The sequence below is a fragment of the Oreochromis niloticus genome, linkage group LG19, assembly GCF_001858045.2.
Source record: "Oreochromis niloticus isolate F11D_XX linkage group LG19, O_niloticus_UMD_NMBU, whole genome shotgun sequence".
Taxonomy (NCBI): domain Eukaryota; kingdom Metazoa; phylum Chordata; class Actinopteri; order Cichliformes; family Cichlidae; genus Oreochromis; species Oreochromis niloticus.
The window spans coordinates 20534808-20558197 of record NC_031983.2 but is presented as its reverse complement, the minus strand read 5'-3'; the positions used below and the strand labels follow the sequence as shown (position 1 = coordinate 20558197).

At 39.5% G+C, this 23390-nt stretch overlaps 2 protein-coding genes across 8 annotated transcripts in view; both read right to left on the bottom strand.

Annotated features, from left to right (window-relative positions):
- The window catches only part of sash1b (SAM and SH3 domain containing 1b), a 55625-nt gene extending 48604 nt beyond the window's left edge, over positions 1-7021 (bottom strand). Inside the window, exons 1-2 of the mRNA XM_013270109.3 lie at positions 6865-7021; positions 5643-6132 (exon numbers count right to left, since the gene is read on the bottom strand). Coding sequence (XP_013125563.2) covers positions 5643-6125 — 483 coding nt within the window. The 5' untranslated portion in view covers positions 6126-6132; positions 6865-7021. The remainder of the gene's footprint in view (positions 1-5642; positions 6133-6864) is intronic.
- A 1050-nt stretch (positions 7022-8071) lies between these two features.
- Positions 8072-23390, bottom strand: part of stxbp5b (syntaxin binding protein 5b (tomosyn)) — a 29749-nt gene continuing 14430 nt past the window's right edge. Inside the window, exons 11-29 of one of the 7 annotated variants that reach the window (XM_025900879.1) lie at positions 23292-23364; positions 22837-22984; positions 22673-22740; positions 22502-22542; positions 20377-20597; positions 20051-20235; positions 19699-19824; positions 19304-19452; positions 17957-18019; positions 17820-17876; positions 17680-17727; positions 15441-15491; positions 15067-15195; positions 13960-14199; positions 13118-13475; positions 12829-12994; positions 12104-12215; positions 11506-11726; positions 8072-11402 (exon numbers count right to left, since the gene is read on the bottom strand). In XM_025900879.1, coding sequence (XP_025756664.1) covers positions 11361-11402; positions 11506-11726; positions 12104-12215; positions 12829-12994; positions 13118-13475; positions 13960-14199; positions 15067-15195; positions 15441-15491; positions 17680-17727; positions 17820-17876; positions 17957-18019; positions 19304-19452; positions 19699-19824; positions 20051-20235; positions 20377-20597; positions 22502-22542; positions 22673-22740; positions 22837-22984; positions 23292-23364 — 2498 coding nt within the window. In that variant the 3' untranslated portion in view covers positions 8072-11360. The remainder of the gene's footprint in view (positions 11403-11505; positions 11727-12103; positions 12216-12828; positions 12995-13117; positions 13476-13959; positions 14200-15066; positions 15196-15440; positions 15492-17679; positions 17728-17819; positions 17877-17956; positions 18020-19303; positions 19453-19698; positions 19825-20050; positions 20236-20376; positions 20598-22501; positions 22543-22672; positions 22741-22836; positions 22985-23291; positions 23365-23390) is intronic. The other 6 variants (XM_025900880.1, XM_025900882.1, XM_025900883.1 and 3 more) reach the window with 6 other exon arrangements.

The window sequence follows — 23390 nt, the reverse complement described above, 5'->3', positions numbered from 1 at the left end:
ATGGGTCTGGACGACTGGTCCATATTACCTTATTTAAAAGAAGTTTTATAAACTGAAAATAACATTAAAAAATAATAATTACAACCATGGCGATTTTCCTTTGGAGGGAAAACAAAATTTCCTTTCCTGCACCATAACACCTGCAGAGATTAAAAGTCACTCGGCACATAATCCCAAAATCTGGGTGATGGAAGAGCGAGACCAACTTTGCCTATACCCCGTATTCAGCAAAAGCTTAATCAGTTGAATTCAACAAAGCTGAAATATCCGCTCACAGTAACAATAATATTCTTGATTGATTAAAATGAAGTAAGTCTCTTTGCTTATCCCTTGTGGGACCCATCTACTGGCACAAAAATGACAATAAAAGCACAGGATGAACTGCAAGAGTCTTTAGGTCACTTCTTTAAATTTAGACTTGAAGTCTAACAATTAATACACTACAGCTATAAATTAGAATCAGAATACTTTATTAATCCCTAAGGAAATTATGTGTGATTTGTAGTTTGTGTTAGTCTTGGGATAGGTAGACCCCATCCCACATTTTCTAACTCAAACACACAGCAATTCACACTGGAAGAAATACTATTTAATTCAACATGTCTTTGGACCTTCAGAGTGTGGAGATTCAGAAATTCTTTTATTGCTGCCATATAACCTGCATTATTATAATTACATTAATAACATATTTTACAGCATTATTCTATGAGTAATATTTTTTTACAGGGTTCATATTGTATTGAAGATGTTTGTCATCACATTGACCTTTTCTATTTACAGGTTTAGTTATGATCAATCTATACACATTGCATATTTGTGCTTATTTGGAGTTGATGTTCCATCCAAAAGGGTCTTAAGCTTCACTGGTGCGACTGTCCAGGTGATACATGCTGAGGGAAGATGAGAACATAGAAGGTTGACTGCATGGATGCTTACAATACACATAAATCTAGTAATAGGCCTGAGCGAAGGCCCAAATGTATTCTGCTTCTTTTGTAACCTGTTGCATTTTAGTCTACTTGGTGACTGATGACGAGGGTCAATAATTAGCCCTTAGAGACCCTGAAGCTTGAAATTTATTACCTTGTATGGAAGGTGTTATCAAAAAGAGAAGTTTTATGTCTGTTTATAGCCATTAAAGATGTACAAGATGTACCATTGACTGTAAACAATGTATTTTTAATCTGTAATTGACGTACGTGGGGGCGTGATCCCCAAATGCTATAAAATCAGCATCCAGTGTATTTTTGTGAGAGATATATGCTGATATCTCTTCTCCTGTGTGTAATAAACTCACCGTTTGATTGCACTCTTCTGGGGCCTCCGTGGTTTGCTTCACTGCTCTGCATTTTGATTGATTTCGCGACAAGAGGAAAACACTTAACATCGAACACAGAAAGGTCCCAGCAGACTCCAGAATTAAAACCTGGGACCTTCACCCAGTAAGGTGCTAATAAGTGCTAACCACTGCATCACCGTGCCATCAGAAGAGATTAAACTATTTTTAAGGCGACTCAAGGGAAGCACTGAAGGAAACTGAACAAAAACTAAAGTCACCAGTCCACTCCTGTGATTAACGTCCATGTGCAGGTGGCCAGCATACTGTTACACTTGTGCTCGCTTTAAACTCTGTGCTGGTGTTTTAAAACCAACTTTGCTCAACAAAAGCCATTCTATTCAATCTCCACTTTATTGTGACAAAGGCAGAGACAGCTGTCAGCTGCTGTAGATCTTGTATTTTGCCAGCCTCTATTCAGGCTGTCTTTTCTTCTGTCAAAAGGGGCCTGCTGGTTTTGTTTGTCCTCTGATCCTCTGGAGAAGCAACACAGAAAAAAAAAAAAAAAAAAAAAAATCTTATAAAGATTTCTTCTCCAGGACGGTTTTCAAGTGAGGCACTGCAGCGAGGCCTTCTGGGGAGTTGAAGCCCATTGTTAAGACAGCTATAAAGGGAGCTTTTCCAAAGAGGGATTGGGCTTGATGAAATGTGATGTACGCTTTACTGACAAATGATGAATAATCTGGTGCATATCTTTAAAAAAAAAAAAAAACCTCTCTATCATCTTGTCTGAAACAAAACTTCTGTTTCAGACTATATCTATGCAGCACAGACTCCCATTCCCACCATCTGTAATTTCATGAGCAAATAAATCAAGCTTTCTCTGTGTTTACAGTAGTCATTGTTTGTGTTTTAAATGATCCAGATAATATATTTTAAATATTTGTTATTTTTTCCATGTTACATTTTCAGAACATGGCTTGTTGTGTCACCAGCACTTAGATCATTTACAACTTAATCAGCTTTACTGTTTTTCCCCTCTCAAAGTCAGTAACAGGCCCTTTGGGTCTGTGTGAACAAGTCGTGCGTATAGAATCGGCAGAAAAGCACATTGCTCACTGGGAACTGATTGAGCTAGTGACTGAGGGCAGAAGGCATTATGTGGTTACAGATGCAAACCGCTGTGGTTCATGAATACCAGACAGAATAGGGCCTGAGGACATACTGTACTGTTAAAATCAAACAAAGCAAATGGGAGACCAAGTTTTTAAAAAATAGAAGAAAAAAAATGGTATGGTGTGAAGAGGCTTTACTAAAATATCATGTAAACATAAACTACACAGCCCAAACCTAGGTTTTAAAACATCCCTGTCTTGTGGTGAATAAGGCCTGGAAAATATAATACAAACATTGAACTGATCTCTAAATGAGAGCATACAATATTATAGTTCTAAATGGTCCAAAATTTCAGCAGAGGAGAACTGGTGGAGGAGATGGGCTTACCCTTAAGCTGCTGTATGCTATTCCTGGTGAGAAAATGGGCCGTACTGGCCTACATACCTGTATCCTGCAACCGTTTAATGGACTACATCTGATGAAGCTGAAAGGCCAAACTGCTCTGAAATCTGTTTCCATAACAGTCAATTTTACCTGATTATTTTACTTTCAACTTTTCTTTACTAATGAGCTACCGAATGAAGCAGAGTCATCGTTCACATTATAAATGAATGAAATAATCGTGCATGTCTTTGCGGTGCAAGTACTGAGACGGATCCAATGGGCCAAATTTAATGAGCCAAAAAGTTTGACCGACTTCCTACTGAAATGCACCAGGATGACATAATACTCAAAATGTTAAACACACAGTGGATGGCAGGAGAACCACAGCTTTAACGTTCAGGAATTGGCCACAACAGTAAAACCACCTGCCTAATAATGTGTAAATCTCTGACCCGTCATGGCATGGAAACAGGACCTCAGGGGGTGTCCTGCAGTGTCTGGCACTGCGACATTGGCAAGAGATCCGTGTGCTGGCTTCAAAAGCAGAGTAAAACTTTTCATAGGTGATTGCAATGCAGATGGTTAAAGAAAACTTTCCTAATTAGAGTTTCAATAATAAAGCAAATAACAAAGCGCCAAACACAGCATAAGGCTCACTTGATACAAAGAAGCACAAATACAAGGACTGCGGTCCTGACCAAATATGAGCTCAATCCAACTAGAAAGCTGCATCTGGCTCACTACCCCCTCAGAACACATTCATTCATTGTTGATGAGCAGCATTTTAAACTTGTATCAGCTTTGGAAAGACAAATAATCAACACCAGTACTCTCTTGCCTAAGCACCACTGCTGTGAAAAACAACTGTGCCTTAGGTCTGTAAGTGTAAAAATATGCCGGGACAGTGTCCATCAGTGCTTCTAGCAAGAATTCACTCTGACACGCTGTTACAATACAGACTGTTTACCATTTAACCAACGGTAAACATCAGTTTTCTTCACTATAATCAAATCCCAAATCCATCAGTCACACTTTCCTCTCGGAGACAGGCTGTTGAAAATAAGCCAAACGTGTCGCTGAGCTTTTCATCTGGCCGGCCTTGGACCACTCGCCGAGTGTATTATGGACTGAATGGATTTGGTTAATGCCAAAGCAGAACAGCTATCCTCTGCAATTACATTAACTAACAGTCCCTGCAGTCAACACAAAGAACAGTTGTCAGGATGGGAGAAAATCCCTCGAAATAAAATGACATGCTGTCAGTCAGTCATCACGGCAGACTGTCCACAGAGGTTGGAAGCTTTTTAACTCTTGTTCATTTTTTTTTCCTGTGATTGTTGTTTAACCAGTGAAACTGAGCAAATGTTATATTCTGGCAAAGAATGAGTATTGTTAGAATCATCGACCTCTAGGAGAAGGGGAAATTTAAAATATTTAAAATATTATTATATTTTAAAATTGCAATATATAACTTCTACAAATATTTATAGATCAGAAGACTTGTGTATAAGAATTTGCTAGAAATCCGAAATTACTCACATCTCTTAGATTTTTTTGTGTAAAGTATCAGCAACAAAAACACTTTGTATCCAAATTGTATTTTGAGATGTTGAAACTGGCTAATAGTAATAGTCATTGATAATGGAATGAGACTTAACAATTGAGAAATTTTATTTGTAACATTTAAAAAAAGAATTACACTATAATATTTTGCACGCTGTATACACATTTCTCCATATGGCTATAATAAGTACAGAACAGAAACCCTACCAGACTGTCCTAAATGTAAAACTCGTGTAGTCACCAAATTGCATTATTTGCAGGAATGCATGAAAATTCAAATGTTTGCAAAAGTTTCTGCCTCCCTTAAAGAAAAGGCGGCCGTTATTCAGTCTGTTTTAATGTTATCAAAGAAAAGAATAATGGTCAAATGGGTCAGCGATGATCCTTTTTCCATTTCCATGTGGAAATCTCTGATCTCAGAGGTTGTGAACATGGAAAAACATAGCATCATGTACCATTTCATTCTGGATGTCACAGCCTCTTTTGCCTTATATACAGTCGAGTAGCATCACTGTAACATTATTTGTTTGTTTTTTTTGTATTTTGTTTGTTCATCTACCTTAAAAACGACTCACTAAAGAAAAATATTAGAACTGTTTGCCACTATAGTAATTCTTGGAGATTTAAAACAGCTGTAGGTGTTGTGGTGTATTCTAAGCAGGAATCCATGGCTACAGAGCCAAACAGCTGGAGCTGCAGCAAATCTTTTATTATAAAACACCACATTTTTCATTTTATGTGCTCAAATTCAATTCCAGTGTGGATTTAATGCCCCAGTTTGGAAGTGTGAAGGGTGCTAAAGGAAAGGATTATGGAAGAGTGGGATAATGTCTTCCAAACGCTTGAACTCAACATTTTCTGACATGGCATTCTGGGAGATACGTGAAATAGCGATCTAGGCACATTTAGGCTGCTTATGGAACAGTAAATCCAGAAAAAGAGAACACTATTAGGAATTTTTCCACATAAAATCACCTTAACTTAATTTAAAAGATGTACACTGAGGATCAGAGGGCATTGTGAGTCTTAGTCAGTCAATTCAATTAGATTTAATCCAGTTAAGTTTAACACTAATATGGAAATGTTTTGAGTAAACTAACACTACAATGAACCTCAGTAAACCTTTGCCAGAGACTCCAACACATCCTCAAAGAAGAATCACTTGACGTCAGCACTATCAAAGAAATTTGTCACACTCTTCATCACATTCGCAGCAAAGTAAGCATATTAAATGCAATGAGACAGCTCTTAAAGACCCAGCATTATCAACTTAACTGCAAGAGATGAAGTAAAAGTATCCTACCTTGTGGGTGTAAGGTGCTTGTCCCAGGTTAATGCCATCTTTTGCAAGTTTATCCCGTATGAGTACTTTGAGCTTCAGTTTGGGATAAGTCACAAAGTCATTACAGTCTGTGAACCTCGGGTTATGGTTCCCAGGACAGGCGGCCTGGTGCACTCCTCCAGTCTGTGCGTGACACCTCGAAGTCCCCAAGTCACCCACTCTGTCTGAGTATGAGATGTGGTGGCAGGCGGAAGCATCCAGAGGCTCTAAGGTGAAATAGTACCCAGGTGCTTTCCTTTTGTCCTCCTCTATTAACGCTTGCACTGCTGTGAGCAGCCTGTGTCTGTGATACTGAATGCGGACCCCGATAGCATCTAGGTCTGGTTCTCCAATCTGCTTACAAACTTCCAAGTCATCATACCCATTGTCAAGGAAAGACTCCACATACTGGGCCAGGTGGAGCTTAGACAGCCACTGGAGGACGAGATTTGGCCCCTGGCTCATCTTAAGACTGGAAATAGAGAAAAAAAATTAAGTGCACATCATCATCATCATCTCCATTTACACTGGTGCTGCTGTGCTGGGTCTGTGCAGTGGCAATCCAGCACTGTGGTCCGTAAGACTTTACACAGTCTCCAGTTCACTTCTCCAAAGCAAACACATGTATTGCTTGTGGATAGAGCGTTAGACAGCAAAGCAGACGCATATCAGGAGACAGCAGGGTACTGTCAGCTGCCCTTTGACCTCACCCACTTACGCTGAGACACCTGCACTTCCCACGTTTTCCGGTTCAGACTCTGTTGCTGTCACATCGCTAAAAGTTTGGGAAAGGGCCAAGGGGTTCACAGAACAATTTCCCCCTTTGATGCAGTCAGCTAGAGACTTCTAAATGCAAGGCTGCTTAGCTAGTTTGAGCAGTCAAGGGAAGCGTAAAGTTACCGTTAGCGGGAGAAAAACTCTTTAAGTGAGTCCGCTGTGTTTCTGTTAGATTTAAAAATTAAAGCACAAGGATCTTAACGTCAAAGAGTTGGTGTTGGTCAGTGTGCGTCCATCGTCTTTGTTTCATTCATCGCGGCGGCAACTGAGCAAGACGCGGAGGTCCATCAAAAACATTCATCCGAAGCACAGACTTAAGAGGATGTCGTTTCAAACACATCAATATATAAAACCTAAAATACAAATGGTACAAAATAAATCACAGAAATCGTCTATGGCTATTCAGAGGACACGTGTTGCGGCTTACTTTGTCCCCGGCTTTCACCGTTTTCAAGTTTGCCGTCCCTCCGCTCCATCCGCCGGTTCGTCAGACAGTGAGGATGCTGCTGCTCCTGATCTTTACTCACCGCTGTAGTTTCTATCCCGCTGGACGACGGGAGTTCTTAGAGCGCCGGCGCCACCTGCAGGGGCTGCTGGGAAATGTAGGAGCGGCCGCTGAAATAAAATAAAATAAAATAAAATAAAATAAAATAAAATAAAATAAAATAAAATAAAATAAAATAAAATAAAATAAAATAAATCTAAAGCACACACAAAAACATTACAATAAAAACAAACAAAAATAATAATGTAAAAGTAATAAAAAAAATACTACCAAAAGTGTTTATTTCCATCCTTCACCTTAATTTAATCATTTTAATTTTGAATTTTAAATTTATTTCACATTTTTTTTCCACATCTAGGTGAGCAAATGTGACAAAACCTTTAATAAGTAAAATAAAAACATACCAAAGTCAACAACAAATTTTCAAATAATCACTAAAACTTACACATATTTAAACTTTTCTGACCCTTGACCAAAAGATTACACAAAGCAGCTGCTGTATCTGTATGGATGCTTGTTTGTGTCATTCAAAAAAAACAACAACCAAAAAACAAAAACAAAAGAAAAAGTTATTGATAGGGAAAAATTATTTTCTTTGTTTTTTTGTTGTTGTTGTTTAGCATCAGCAGAAAGTCTTCAAACTAAGTGGATCACTGGCACTCATAATAGTATACTTTTATAGGTGTTTAGTATACCAATATGATTAAAACACCACGAGTACCTATAAATATCTATTACATAACTTATTTATATGAATTATCTACCCTGCTAGATATAAACTTTCCAAAACACAAAAATGTTGATTAATACTACATGAGCGTAAGTAAACAAAGACTTTCCAGAGGTCTTTCACAGTGGCAGAGCAACTGCAAAAATTAGTCTCTTCTCTGAAAGTTGAGAGTGGAGATGGAAATTTGCTTGAATGTCTAAATCTGGCAGATTTAACTCATAAGCTTAAACACACGTATTCTAAAGCTGTCCATTAAAACGATCAGGTCAGTGTCAGAGCTGCCCCAAAAGTCTTTGAGCAAGACATAATGATCCAGAACAGCCACTGAACTCTGACCTCCGGAGGCCAAAAGATTCAGGTATAAAAAAAAATAAAATGGAAAACACATAACTCATTACGGTTGGTTTTACATTTATTTTCCATTGCACAATAATATCTATATATACTGTATCTACAGTCTAAATTGTGGCAGCAGATAAAGTCAGACATCCATGTGAAATTTATTTTAATAAAACTGTACAAAAATTGCCTACTATGAGAAAATACTGCAACTCCACAGATATTCATCCCAGAAGACAGATGGATGGAAGTATGGCGAGTGAGAAACCCTCGAGCTCTCCTGCACGGTGCTGTGAGCCTAGCTTCCAACTTCAATGCATTTTTACAGCGCAGGGAGAGCAAGAGTTTTCATGAAGCAAACAGCAACATTAACAGATGTACCAATAAAAAATAAATATAATCTCTCGTATGTGTACAATTGGCATGATCAAATGAAAATGGGACGCGCTCCAGATGTGTGAAGAGAACTTCAGTTTTGTTCAGCATGGTGGTTAATACAAATGCTAGAACAGACAATCTCTAAGAGGGGATAATACATGGTTGTTTCAAGTTTGTAAACACTTAATATCATGCATCCTTCAATGTGCAATAAGAGACCATTTAGGACATATGTTGCAAACTGAAGCACTTTAAAGTTGAGGCCACACTTTGTAAAAAGACTCAGCGGCTCACTCAAAGGAGGATGGTTCGTTCTGCAGGAGAAAAGCTTAAATCTGAGATGAGCGTGTTAAATATATACCAGAAAACGTTCACTGTCATGTCTGGATGATGGATATTTATGCACAGCCATAGCTTGGACATTAATGTTGACATGGAAAACAAATCTGAGAGTGAAGAAATCAGCATAATTGGCAAATTACATAAATAAGCATAGGTTCTGTCATGTTTTGGTCCTTTGAAACATAAGAAAATGGGACAGAGGAATCAACACTTAAAAAAAAAAAATCATACTAACAAAATCATTTTAAGTACAAAAAATAGTGCAAAACCCACATAACTGCTCTTCCAAATGGGTTTATCTCAATAGTATACAGTAGATTTAAAAATCAGCCATCTAAAAGTGAAGGGTTTTATTCGAAAATGCCGTATCTCCATATTGCAACTGCTCATCCAATGTTTTCTAGGTACGTTTTCTTTATTTCAGTGATTTAACACAGAAATAAAAAGAGGTTTCAAACCTCCTAGCAGTTTCTAGGATCAAGTATTCAGTCAATTTCCATTTCCATTGCTGGATATCCCATTTTGGAATGAAACTCCTCTGGTTTACTTTACACGTGTCCAGCAGTTTGGGGCAGTAATGAAGGTGTCAAGCCCATAAGACGAAGCAAAGCCAATCTCCTCCCTAAACCCCGCCCCCTTACACACAGAAGATTTCTTAAGAGTGTCATCAAACTATCCTGACTGACTCTTAACGCCTGGGGAAAAATGAATCAAGACAACTTTGTGAAATTAAGCAACTCTTTGGTGTCAGAAAAAAAACATGGCCGCAAGCATACGGTATGTCACATTACCTGAACCCGCACTGTCAGATTTGTGTCCAGCTGTTGCGCTATATACAACATTTGGCAGCAAACTGAACTGACAAAGTCTTGTCCCCTCTTTTCAAAATAAAAGCCCGACAGATAATGCTCCTATATTGACACAAATAGCAGCATATCCTCACACCTCATGAAAAAGAAATCTAATCTAATTACAATAGGATTCCGGTTAATCACATTGAAAAACACTGTCAAGCAAAAACAAAAACCTCAAAAGACCTATTGTAGTACATAGGTCAATATATTGTTATATAGACATTGGCGCCCATACACATATTCCTGAATATATGTATGTTTACAAAGACACAGATATACACGTAGGTAGAGGTTAGCATATATGCGTCATGAGGCAAAGGCAGAAACAGTTTTTTTTAAGTTAATGGTTCAGAGAGAGATGACCAACGGCACTGCGTGGAACACGTGTATGTGCTTGGTCATTTCTACTGGCAGCTACAGATACAAACACAGCGTTATCACTTCCATTGTGCTGTAAGAGACACATGCTTTTTTTACCTACACATTGAGAAACAAGACCGAAAAAAAGAAAGAAAAAAAAAATTCAGCTACAAATGTATGCCAATAAAAATTTGAATGATCATATATAGATACATCTTTAAGACAGGTAAAACTTAAATTTGTAACCAAAATATATATATATATATATATGTAATTATATTAAGGGCAATCTTAGCCTTGCCCATCAACACATCATCCTTCTCATACATGACTTTGCTATAGCCCCTTGAAAGCCTGAAGAAAATAAGCTCTTCAGGGATTTTCCAGTGTATACACTCTTATCAATTCATTTTTATGATAGGTCAATGTAAACTCGTTATTGGGGTAAACATTTTCAGCACTTGCTTTTTCGCATTTAATAGAAGAAACAAAATAAAACTTAATGCCCAACTTCATTTACTCCCCAACTATTATTCGCTTCCCATAAATAATTACATTTAAAAATAAAACAGAGTGATTCCATAAATTCACCATTCGTCTTTCTCACCCAAAACCCACTTGCTTGGTAAAAGCTGTAAAAAGGTATGGTCGGTGATGAACTAGTGTACTACCAGCCCTTATTTGGTGAGAGGCAATAGATTCAGAATCTCCCGGCCCATTTATTTACTCTTCTAAGCACTTCAAAGGCCCTTTCTAGACAAAAACAATATATTAAAAAAAGAAAGATAAGCCATACTTACAGATGCAAAAAGACAAACTCCAAAATAATTTAGACAGAAAAACAAACACAAGTCCTTCAGTGATTTAATCATTACTACAGAAACTTGCACGTTCATTTAGTTGATTAGATTTGAAGGACAAGGGGTCATCAGACTTTCCTCCTCATTTAAGTCCACTGTGTTTGGCAGACACCATAAAGGGCAGAGAATGACCAAATGCAGTCAGGCTAAAAGAACAGCACTTTATATCTTTTTATATATGCCTGATGGATATATGAAAGGTCCTCTCTTCTCCTACTGTGTGGACTGATGTTAAATGAACATCATCACTCTCAGGTGAAAATGGAATGAGTCTCTCCTAAGAGCTTCTCTTCTTCCATTTCTTTCCTCTTTCCATCCTTCATTGCATTGCACTGGACAGTGTCTGCTCTGCAGAGGTCCTCAGGTGACTGAGGTAATGCAGAGAGATAATATTACGCTGAGGGAAAAAGAAAAAGAAAGAAGAAAAAAAAAGCACAATTCTTTTGCGCATAACTCCCCCGTGGAGAGAAATAGAGAAGAGAAGTAGAGGGACCTGCAGCTCCTCAGAGATACTGGTGTGTGAAATTACAGAGTCCGATGCTCCACACGCTGCCATCAGAGCTGGTACCACTTTTTATCTTTGTATTTCAGCATCATCTGAAGGAAGTAAAGTGGGGAAAAAATGTGAATCAGGATTAATGTGATAAGCTGAAAAAGAAAAAAAATTATACAAGCGCTCAAACAGATGCCATGCACGTACATCATGCGCATGTTTGGAAAAGGACTCTGCGCTGGCCATCATGGCTGCTGTTCTCTCCTCCAGCTCGCCCAGCTTCTGCCCTCTCTCGTCCAGAGCTATTCTGGCACGGGCAAGGTCTCCCACAACTCCCGATGCGGCCCCCTTCATGCCTTCCATGTTGCCTGGGCCAGGGATGTGCTGCGCCAGGCTACGAGACGCCTTACCTGCAGCTGTTTCTCCAACTAGCAGAGACAAAAATAGATATGCAGATGGTTTGTTGACAAGTTTTTTTTTTTCATTTTCCCCTAAATGAAAGGTCACCTATCATTTTACCAAAGACAGCGGAATAAAAGCCCTAAAAAGGTTCAAAGTGTTTTACACATAGTACGGGATAGCTAAATGAAGTTTCAATTGTGAAATACTTACATATAGATATATATGTAATAACAATAATACAAAAATATATGAAACATTTAATTCAGAAGCCTGATTTGTGTGACTGATGAAAACTACACATTTAAAACAACTGCATTAAGTATTCAAATGCAAACATATATTTAATTGCACTCTGAGGTTTTGAGAACTCTTTATGTAATACTAGAAGGCACTCTGTACTCACAGAGGTCCTCCCTGTCCAGAGACTGAGCTCCTCCCCCAAAAAGGCCTTTGAAGAAACCTCTATTTGGAGCCTCTGGTGTCTCCACTGGGGTAAATAACTCACTGAGCATCTCCTGCGAAAGACAGAAACATCAGTACATGTATTTCAATATATTGTCCCTGAAGATATACAGACTCAGGCAGACTTTTTAAATCAACCTGATTAAGGCCTGTATCTCCCTGAAAGAGAAAAATGAAAAAGGAAATGAACCCGCACCTTCAGATCATCTACTGAATTATCTGTAAGCAGACAAGCACTTCACCTTTCTACTGACCTCTAATTTTCTATAAAGATAACTAAGAGGAATTATAATGTTGTCTAACGTTAAAATGATTGCAGTCTACAACGCAGACCTGATTCAAACAGCTGGACTACATAAGCATGCGTGCCAACATCACACCAGTTATTTTTCCTGGTTTAGACTGAGCCTATGTGAGAAGATTTATGTAAAGTAAACACAGTAAGTCCGCGTTGCTATGTTTGGCAGAAATCGCTGCCAAACTCCTTGTTATTTCTGAAATGCTTACAAATAAGAAATGTCTGCCATGTTGGACTAAATTTAACTCCAAATTGAAAGAAACAGTTTTACTGCTGGGGAGTTTTCTTGGACTGCGAGGCATTTATGCATTTTTCTCTCTGCAAAGCTACTGGCATGGAGCTGATAGTGATCTGATCATTTATCTGACCTGCAAGTTGTCACAGGTCTCCTGGCTGTAGGTGATCCTTTGGATCTCAGTAGGGGAGGTGAGATACAAAGCCTGACCCAGGTTGGAGAAGCAGAATGTTCTAGCTATCCTCATGTCTGTGAGCGGCAGGTAGTTGACATCCAGAAGAGGCCGTAGACTGGGTAAACTGTAATCACGCAAAACACCACACCAAGTTGCTAACATCTATTTATGTTTTCATCACTTGGTATCTCTGCTTGATCAGAGATTTCAAAATATAAATAACAGCAGACGCTAGTAATGATGATACCTCAGAGTCATTATATGCCCATTAGCACAGAAACAGGCGATGCAGTTAGCCCCAGCCATCTGCACAACATCAGCCCTCAGCACGAAGGAGGTCTCTGTGATGCTGTGTTTGTAGATGCGGGTTTGGGAGGGCAGGGCCACCACCTTGGCCTGTTTCTCCGAACACAGTATGGCAAAGTGAGTATCCTGGCTCTCCTGTGACGAGGGAGGAGAGGCTGGCCTTCGCTTCCGACCCTTCTCTTTTTCTTCATCTGAAGCATTTGGGTCATACCACTGCTCAAATGAAGGGGGCAGCAGAGTTCCAGTTGCATCCAGCAGGGACATAGTTAAAATGCCTCCTTTGAGCTTGACCAGGGTGCCTGAGAAATTAGATATTTTCAGCTTAAAATAAAAAATTGGTCACAGCATAATTCAAGGTCAGCTAAAAAGTGGCATGATAAGTTCTTAACTGCCTTCTAAAACTCGTGCAGTTTTGGCTTTAGGCTTTGTTTTCTTAACCTAAACTAACCCTAAAACCAAAACGTTAAGGTCAGGTCTGTTTACCCTTTGGCTTCAGTAAATAAACCACAAGATATACCTATCGTGTGGATAGCATGTGACTATTGTAGCACCAAATGATATCATATTGGAAACCATCTGTGTAGCTTTAGTCTATACTCTTGTCAACTCCTTGCACACACATTTCCACACCTTTATCAACATTTCCTTCCCCCTCGCTCCTTTTCAGCTATGAAGGCTGCTTTATCCTAGTTCTAATGCTTGACGTTCTAATGCTTGTCAACAAAGGCCACTATGTATTCTCATGCAAATTTTATTTTAAGTTTGTTTTTTGTATTTTTTTACCGCAAGACGCAATGCCAACTGGCTGCTGTAACCTCTGGTCTCCAGCGGGTGGCAGGTTGAGGGCCACCATCATCACCGAGCCGTGGGTGGTCCCCACCAGCAGACAGGGGCTGACCAGGCTGTCTGTCTTCCTTGGAAAACTCTCACAGTAGTAAAAGGAGGAGATGGCCTCTCGAGATTCTCGGTCTATGCTGGTTACACTTGAACTGCGTGAGCGGGTGAATGAGTTATCCTTGGCATCTGGACAGCAGGAGTGAGCACAAACAAAAGGAAATGAGGAAACAATGCATGTGAAAGTGAAAGGGGTTAGTAGTTAAACTCTCCACTTTAGCATTTTAGTTCTCCAAGAAAAAGAAAACCCTGGTTAGAGATATATATTTTGGTGTCAGAGGTTTAGCAGAGAATGCCTTCCACCGTATTTATGTACTTTACAGAAATGGAAATCCACGCACAAAAGAAAAAAACACCCACAGTAACATAATAAATAAACCCTAAGTCCAGCATAAGCAAAAAAAAAAGCTTTTGACATTGTGATGCTCTTAGAGTTTACATTCAAGGAAGCAGTTTACTTTTTCCCAAATGTGCATTTCTGGAATTAATTCTGAAAACTTAATGTTGTTTATTTAAATAACTAAAAATGAATGTCCTATTATAGGATCACCCCCCCCCCCCAAAACAAACAAACAAACAAACAAACAAACAAAAAAAAAAACCAAACACAAAAAAAACCCAGCTGTTTTAGAACCAAGAATTATTCATGCCTCATTTTTGTGCTGATGGCAGCTTAAGAACAAGTTTTTACCCCCTTTAAAAAGCTAATGAGGGATACCAACATAAACACAAAAAGGCCTTTTGACATCGGGGAAAGGCTTAAAACAACGGCGGCACGTGTGATCTTCACAAGAAAAACTGTAAACAGGAAAAGCAAGATTTTTAACACCGAGTGCAGTCATGCCACTGGAACTTCCTCAAAAAGAAGGAAACGCACACTGTGAGAGGATTAGTGTTATCTGCCAAATGACTGCAGAGTAAGAGCCATAGTAGTGGAGTGAGTTAGTACCGGTTATCCCACTTCAGCCCAAGTCAGACCAAGGCTGGTCCACTCACAGAAAATGGGGTCTGACTTAGTTCTACAGAGGTCCTCCTTCAGGTTCATCCTGGCTGTTGCCGTTCTTTTCACACAACACAACTGCTTCTTACATGTCTGAGTGCGCCTTCGTTGGAACCCACCCTTTTCTTTGAGTTTAAAAAGAGACAGTGTTTGTCTGAACTTGCAGTAAAAAAACAAAAAAAAACAAATCCCCAAGACATCACAAACATGACATTCACAACAACATGTTGCTGTACAGTAAGAAGTAGTTTTGCAGATCTATTAAAAAGCTAGAACCTAATACAAAGCAGAAGATTCAAATAACAAGATGAACACCTGTAAGAAAATACAAAGGTTCTTAGAAAAATGTAAGTCATTAGTTTTGGCTTACCCAGGTCAGTCTTTGGCTCACTAGACGAGCTAATTTTCCGTGACATCTTGGCTGTAACAGAAACAAATACCTCTGTTTTACGATGAAACAATAATGCCTAAAAAGACTGAGATTTTTTTTTAAACTTCTTTGATTGTGAATTACAATAAATGATTCAATAATTATGATTTTTACCGTTTTGTGGCATTGTTTTCAATGTGCACATCAGTGTGCAATCACTGAATAGAACACAATTTTGAGTACGATTTTTAAACCTGGTGATACCAACTGTAAGACAACTGTTGAGGTCACAGTGCATACACCAATCAGCTACAACATTAGGAACTTTGGCAAGTGAATTAAGTAATACTGATTATTTTGTTAGAATGGCACCTATAAACAGGTGGGACTATATTTAGTGCAAGGTTCAAACGAACCAGATGGGCTAAAAGGAGAAAAATGTAAAAAAGAAAAGAAGGGCAGTGCATGGACCCAAGTCCTCTCACATGGATCATTATGTGATAAATGTTCCTTGAACGAAGAGGTTACTTCCTGCCAAAAGTGGCCCGAGGAGGGACAACTGGTAAACTGGGAACAGGTCTAGCTCTATTATTACTGGCCCATGTGATCCAATTGCACTAGAAGAGCTAATTTAACAAATTTCTGAAAACCTTAGCACTGTTTGATAGTACAGTATCAAATAGTACTATCAAACAGTACTGTTCGATATAAATGGATTGTTTGCATAGCTTGAGGTTGGACAGCTGCAGAGATTCATGCTGATCCCTGTTAGACACTGAAAAACACCTACAGTGAGCGCATGTGTATCATAACTGGAACACAGACCAATAGAGAAAGGTGTCTAAAGAATCATATGTTTTTACATCATGGAAACGGGGCGTCTGCATTGTTTACATGTGTCAGAAATTACAGCAGGACGCATGACGGCAGGCCAGTGGAAGCAGTGGGACGGTCTGGGTAACGTTCTGCTTTGAGGTTGCTATGGCGTTCATGAAGATGTTACTTTGACACAGCACCAACCTAAGCATGGTTACAGACCACATATAACACTTCACTGTAATAGTAGTTGGCTCTTTTAAGAAGAACAATGCCAAATTGCGCCCCAAAAATTTCCAGGAAAATGAAAAGTTGTTGATCTTGCCCTCCAAACTTCCCAGTGCTCACTTCAATTGAACATCTGTGGGAAGTGGTAGAAGTAAAAGAAGTCAAATGTGTGCAAGGCCCGTTGATGTAAGAGCTTAAAGGATCTGCTGCTAAGGTCGTACTGCCTGATACCTCCGGAGGTGTCGTAGAACCCATGTCTCAAAGGGTCAGACAACGAGGCAGACCTACAGAGTATTATGGAGGTAGTTTTAATGTTATAGCTCACTGGTGTATATCTTGTAAATGACACTACTTGTAATAAGACGCTGAACTCTTTTGGAAATAACATTACAATTCATCAGAATAAAAGCTGATTTTAAGGTGGTGCTTTTGGTTGTTGTCAGTTTCTTTTCTGTACAAATCCCCAAAAGTTGTCTGTTGCAGTCAGTGACCACCCTGAGAGAAACCATGAGAATACAAATGAGGTAGAGAAGCATCACAGACAACCAATAGAGCCTGTAATGTCAAACAAAGCAAGAGGCAGTTGAGAAATAAGGTAATTACAATTCAGTGAACATAGTTATGCAAAGAGAGTAGGTGGAGAGAGAGGAGGAGAAGAAAAAAAAATAAAAAAAAATTCAGTGGACAGCCAAACAGTTAACACTGAACTGAAGCCCTGGAATCAAACACACAGAGCAAGTATCTACAGTCCAAGAGAAATAATTTTGATGTTAGTGCTGTAAAGACTGAGGCGAGAAGCAGATTTTCTATGCTTTTGTTTTAGTTTCAAAAAATAAAACAAGAAAAACAAAACACACAAAAAAAATAATCCTCAAGTAAAATTTCATTTTTCAATACTATATTCTAAGTTGTGTAACAGCAGTCTACAGTATTTTGGTAAAAATCTGCATAGAAAATCTGCACCTGAAATTGAAGAGACATCCTGTCATGCACTTGATCAACATCCCTGATTCATTTTCTACAAAACCCCAAAATTATGTGATTAGTGAAAACCGATTTCTTTAATGCAATTATTCCTTTAACTGGCACAGTATGCACAGGCTTGCGTAGGATTAAGGCACAGTGTGGTTAGAACGCCGTCATTCAGAGAGAAAGAGTGAGTAATCACAAAGAATACATCTGAAAGATACAGTACCAAAGTCATTGGCAACCGTCTTGGAAAAGCGCCTGCTTTTCAACTTCACTGGAAATAAGGTTCAAAAATACAAGTCAGAGAACTTTAGTCACCGTCTAAATTCTAACTTTTAAAGGGTCATACACTTGAAAATACAATACCCTTCTCTATGAACTTCTGCTTTTTGTCATCATCTGAATTGCAGGGTGAGGTAGAGCCTACATGACAAATGGCAGCCGATATGAAAGACTCATTTCAAAAGAAAATGATACATTCGGTAGTTCACGCCAAGACTTACCTGAAGTAGGTGATCTGCAGCGGTCCTCTGAGGCATTGGACCCATCGTTGGAATCACAAATCGCTGCAGGAGCCACAGAAATTGTAATTAAGAGTCAGACAGGATTACACTGCAGTTAATTCCTATTCCACATGTAGTAACAAGTAATAACAGCTCAAGTATTACAAAGGCAATCATACAATGAGCTAATCATTCAATTTAGCAAGTAAGCTCAGCTTCAGTTTACAAATCTACCACAAGTGAGCTCACTAAATGCATCAGTACTGGCTGTCTAGTAGCAAATCATAGGTGCATACTTTAAAGATACTCTCTCTCAAGTCTGAAATTTGACTCCATCCTCACTGCCAATGTCAAAGAAAAGTCAGTACTGAGCTTTGGAGATTTGGGGTGCTATAATAAAACCAGAGAATGTATCTCTAGGAGATAAAAAGGAAAGGCTTAGAGGAGAACAATGACACTGTGGGAAGGGGAGAAAAAAAATCTGACACAACAGGACTTACTGAAGTGAGATGAGCGTAGTTTTTTCATAGACTCAGAATACAAGATAGAAAGTCTGGACATGCAAGACGTCACAGTTGGAATGTCTTTACCAAATCACAGAGAGAGATCAACAGTAAAAACAGTGAGACAGAAAAATCTAATTGCAAAACAGAAGAAAATGTGAAGTCTCAGCTGCTTGCTGCTGAATTTCTATTTGATTCGCTGTTAAAACAGTATATGTTTCCAATAGTGTTCTTGCAATTTGCATAAATTAAAGACTGCTTTTAAAAGGCAACCAAACAAAATGCAGATAAAAGAGTCCTGCATCTAGCATCAAGCTACTGAGACTATAAAGAATGAAGACAAACAGTGACTGACAGGATGATTAGGCAAAGAGAGAAAAACACAATAGAAGACTTGACAGAAACAGCAAGGCTGAAACAAGTAAACAAGGTTTATGTATTGTTTTGTCAGTAAACAGAATCAAAAGGCAGTGCTATTACAGCAGAGCGGCTCTGCTCAGCTACAGCATCCATTCTAACATGCATGCTCCACTGTCTTTGCTCCTTCCAACTGAACAGATGGAGAATCCGCCAGCGATGCCCCCTGTTGAGGGAGAGGAGCTACTGCAGGGGGCGGTGCTCACAGTGCGAAGTCAGGGCAGCTGCCAAGTGTCAGCTCTGCCTCCCTAACCCACCTCCAACAGCCTCCAAAAGTGTTCAGCAAAAAATAAAGGAATACAAGGACCGTAGCAAATTATTTACTGTATTTCAGTGAGATAAATGTTATCCAGGGTGACAAGTTCAGCAGAACACAGAGAGAAATCAATAGAAAAAGAAAGTGTTTAACTGGTTGAGTGCAGCTCACCTCCGGAAGGCTTTGCTTTACGTGGGGAGCGAGGCTGCCTCTGAAAGGGGTCAGATGGGCTGTACAGCTCTGATGTGCCCATATGGAAAAGCAGGGTTTTCTGGAGGTAGTCCACCACAGCCAGACCGTTACTGTTTCCAAATACAACACTGAAAGACAGAAAGGTCAAAGAAGGGAGTGGAACTAAAATTATGATTTAGCCAGGCTTTATTTACTTTTGCACTTGGTTGCAAATGCTTGGTTACAGTGTTCTTTGAGACAGTATATAATTACAATTTCTTTACCCACACAAATTTAGCACAACAACGGATACTGAGCTACGGAGACTAGTGTGGGGCCAAAGTGATGTGACCTCATGTCAAAAGCATCAGCTGTATTGAACAGAAGAGACTTACAGCCCATAGGAGGAATTGATTGCCAGGCTGGTGATCTGCTGAGGTGGCTCCCCACTCACCCACACCAGCTGGATCACCAGTTCCACCTGGTAGCCCGGAGACTGCTTCAGTGGGGAGCTCCGCATCCTGCATCAAACACACAGCAGGATACGACAGCAGGCTGCAGTTTACACTGGAATAAATTATCATCTCTGGGCAAGCTACACTTTGGATCATCATTTTTATTGCTATTATTATTACTTTAAAAGGATTTTATTAAGAGGATTCTTTTTTTCTTGTGTTTTTCATCTCGTCTGTGACAGCCTGCTTCACAAAAACAGAAGCCAAGGCCAAATTAAAAGAAATTCCATACTGTAGACATGGTATATTGTCTCGGGGGCCGTCAGAGGAGTTGCTCCCTGTTGATGGCTGAGTGGGAAGCTCACTCTCCTGAGGGCTGGAGGAAGCTCCCGGGGTTGGCAGGGTGGGGGTCTGCTCTCCTCCTGGGTCAGGAGAGTCCACGTCGCTAAACTCAGACTGCATTCGCACCTCCAAGAGCTAAACATGAAATAAAAAGACAAAAAAAAAGGCTTGTTCTTGTAAATGTTTATCCATTATTATCCTATTATCTATCCATCCTGACCTTAGGAATAATTTACCCACTCACTTTGTCCGTTTATTATGCCCCAAGCAATTTACCTGAACAACTTCAGTGGTAATTTCTTGTTTGCTGAACCTATAGACAATAACATGAGCCGATACACCAGCCACGCAAAGCATCCGGCTCTCGGGACACCAGGACAAGGTCTGGATGGCAAATGGGTCCTCATCTACTATATCCGTGTTTGGCTTCTCCTCCTTTCCACGAGCCCTCTCAAACACCTTGGCAGTCTTCAGCTTGTACAGCACTTGAAGCATTACTGTGGAAGGAAAATAAGGAAAATATGGACATGATGATTCCCTCCGATCAGTGCACTCTCGATAGCACAGGTTACAACAGGAAACGAGGTGGTGGTGATTAATATTGTTCTTTCAAGGAGCACTACGTTCAAAATCCAAGCAACTAGAATTAGAGATGGGAATTAGTTTGTGAACAAAGAAACCCAGAACATCAGTGACGTAGCAGCTCATCCGGCTCGAAATCCATCAGAATTCACAGGTTATTGTAATGTGTGAAGTACAGAAAGAAAGTGATAAGTTTTCTTGTCATTGGTGTGCTATATTGCACAAACTAATGAGAATTAAAATCTACTGAGAAGTCAAGGCGGCTTGCAAACAGTAATTTCTAGGGTAAAATAATGTAGTTCAACACCAAATAGAAGTGTCTGGGTTCAGTAGCATTATAACTACAGGGTCAGCCGTAACTATGGCCGTAGAAAGCATTAAAATATGTGAACACTTCAGTATGTCGTAGCCATACAACATACATATATATGTTAGGAGACCCAACCATATCTTCCCGATGTGGGAATCAACAAATAGAAGCACTTTGTTATGATGAAAAAGATCATGATTATCACCATTTAATGGGATTCCAGCAGTATGAAACATGTTTGGTAAAACAATATTTTAAGCTATCACATTAGTTCTTTCTTTATTATACATGCATATAAAATGCATCAAGATTGTTAATCTTGTGAATGACTTTGCAAGACAGTTTAAACTGAATATTGCCGAGTGGGTCAGAAGAAAGAATTTCATGAAGCTGTAAGTAGCGTGTATAAGGTTTATGCTCTGAAAATGGAAAAATGCCAAATAGATTTGGGTGAAGACTCATTAGGTGACCACTCACACATGTCAGTTTGATTCAATTCTGACCGATACTGTAGAAGTAGATCTCACGCCTTGCCACAGTGCAACTTTATGGTGAGGCATGAGATTAAAAAAACCCAAAAGACAAAACAAAAACAGGGTAATGTGCTGGATATGTACACATATATGCAGATGACACAGCTTGGTTTACAGTAAAGAAAGCTTATTATAAGTTGCAACAAGCAAACAAAAAAAAGACATGCATCATGAACTTTTTCTAGTAAGTAATATACTGCTCTTTTTTTTTCTTTTTTTTTTTAATACGGGACAGACTTGACTGGTGGAAAGAAAGGGGAGAAAGAAAGAGGGAAAGAAAAAAAAAAACCTGAGAAGAGGGACGGGGGAAAAAGGGCAAAAAACAAAAACCAACAGAATAAGCAGACAAAAAATACATATATCGATCACCTGGATCACCTGTTGAGAAAGAAAAAAGAAAGCAAGCAGAAGAAGACAAGAGTAATAAACAAGATCACAATGATATATGGGAATATGACAGTAAATACTAAATATTAAACATTATGGTGCAGCACGTGAGATCGACAGCGCACAGTGTGCTTTGAGGTAGGAGCTCAAAAGGGTGTAGTTTGTGTGTGTGATCACCCGTGTGTACACCTGTGAGCATGAACGCGCTTGTTTTTAAAAGGTTCCTTCATGTAATGATCTGCTAGAGGGTGTGGGGGGCCACTGCCCCGACCTCCAGGGCATGAAGCAGGTATGGAGGAGATCAAAACTCCAGACATCCAGAGGCCCCCAGAACACAAGAGACCAAGGAAGACCAACAGAGGGGCAGCCGCGCCACTATCCCAGAAAGAGCTGAGGAGAGTCCCAGATGAGGGGTCACTCAGCAGCCGCGGAGCAGAAGCCAGGGGGGTTGCAGTGACGTGCCCGTGAGCTCCGCGGGCAGCCAGCTGTGCCTGAGTGACCGAGCCCCGGGCCGAGAGGCCGAGGGCACCCCATCCCCGAAGTGGCCCGAGCGATAGTAATATACTGCTCTTAACAACAAAATACTCACGTGCAGAAGCATCCCAAAATTTGATTGACCCATCAGCATGTCTATTATAGCAGGGGACAGACAGAATAAAAACAAAACAATAAGACTTGAATTACTGAAAAAGAACTGTGCATATCTTAAAATAAGTAAGCGTGAATCATTATATTATTACTTTATTCAATCAATACAGACCCTGTGATTATGATCTCAGGGTAAGTCTGTGTGCCTTGGCCCCAGTTTCCCCCACTAATGGGCCATTCCTGTTAAAAACAAATAAACAAAAATGAAGCTTCTGTCTGCGGTGAAGTCAAATGCTCATGTAAAAATCCCATAGACAACACAACTGAGTCATTTACCTTCTTACTGTAACCTTGCCTCTTTTGCCGACAGCCGACAGAGTAAAGTGCAGGAATAACTTCAGCAGGACAGTCAGCAAAATACTCGCAGCAGGTCACCGGTGACTCGTGGATAGTCAGAGGATAAGGGCTTTCAAATATGGGATACCTGTCACAACAATCAGCCACATGTTTACATTAAATATTATAAAGCATTATGCTACATGTTTTGACCTGTATGTCAAAACTTCTAGCATCTTTTGTTAACATTTATTATCGCAGCTATATTTTGTATACTGTATTCAATGAAGTCTGAAATTTTAATAAAGTTTTATACGCTGTATTAATATAGCGTACTTTAGGGTGGGCAATGTGGATATTTGGTGTAGAATCTAGATACACAATGTCAAATATCCATGTTTTTTTGATGCAATATAATTATTAATACAACCAGAGCTAGAAAGTTGAATATTTACCCAATCTGTCCGAGGTCTATTACAACTAAATCTTTCTCAAGAAGGACGACCACAGCATAAGGCTCCTGAAAGTCTAGAAAACAAATAGGCAGAGAATTT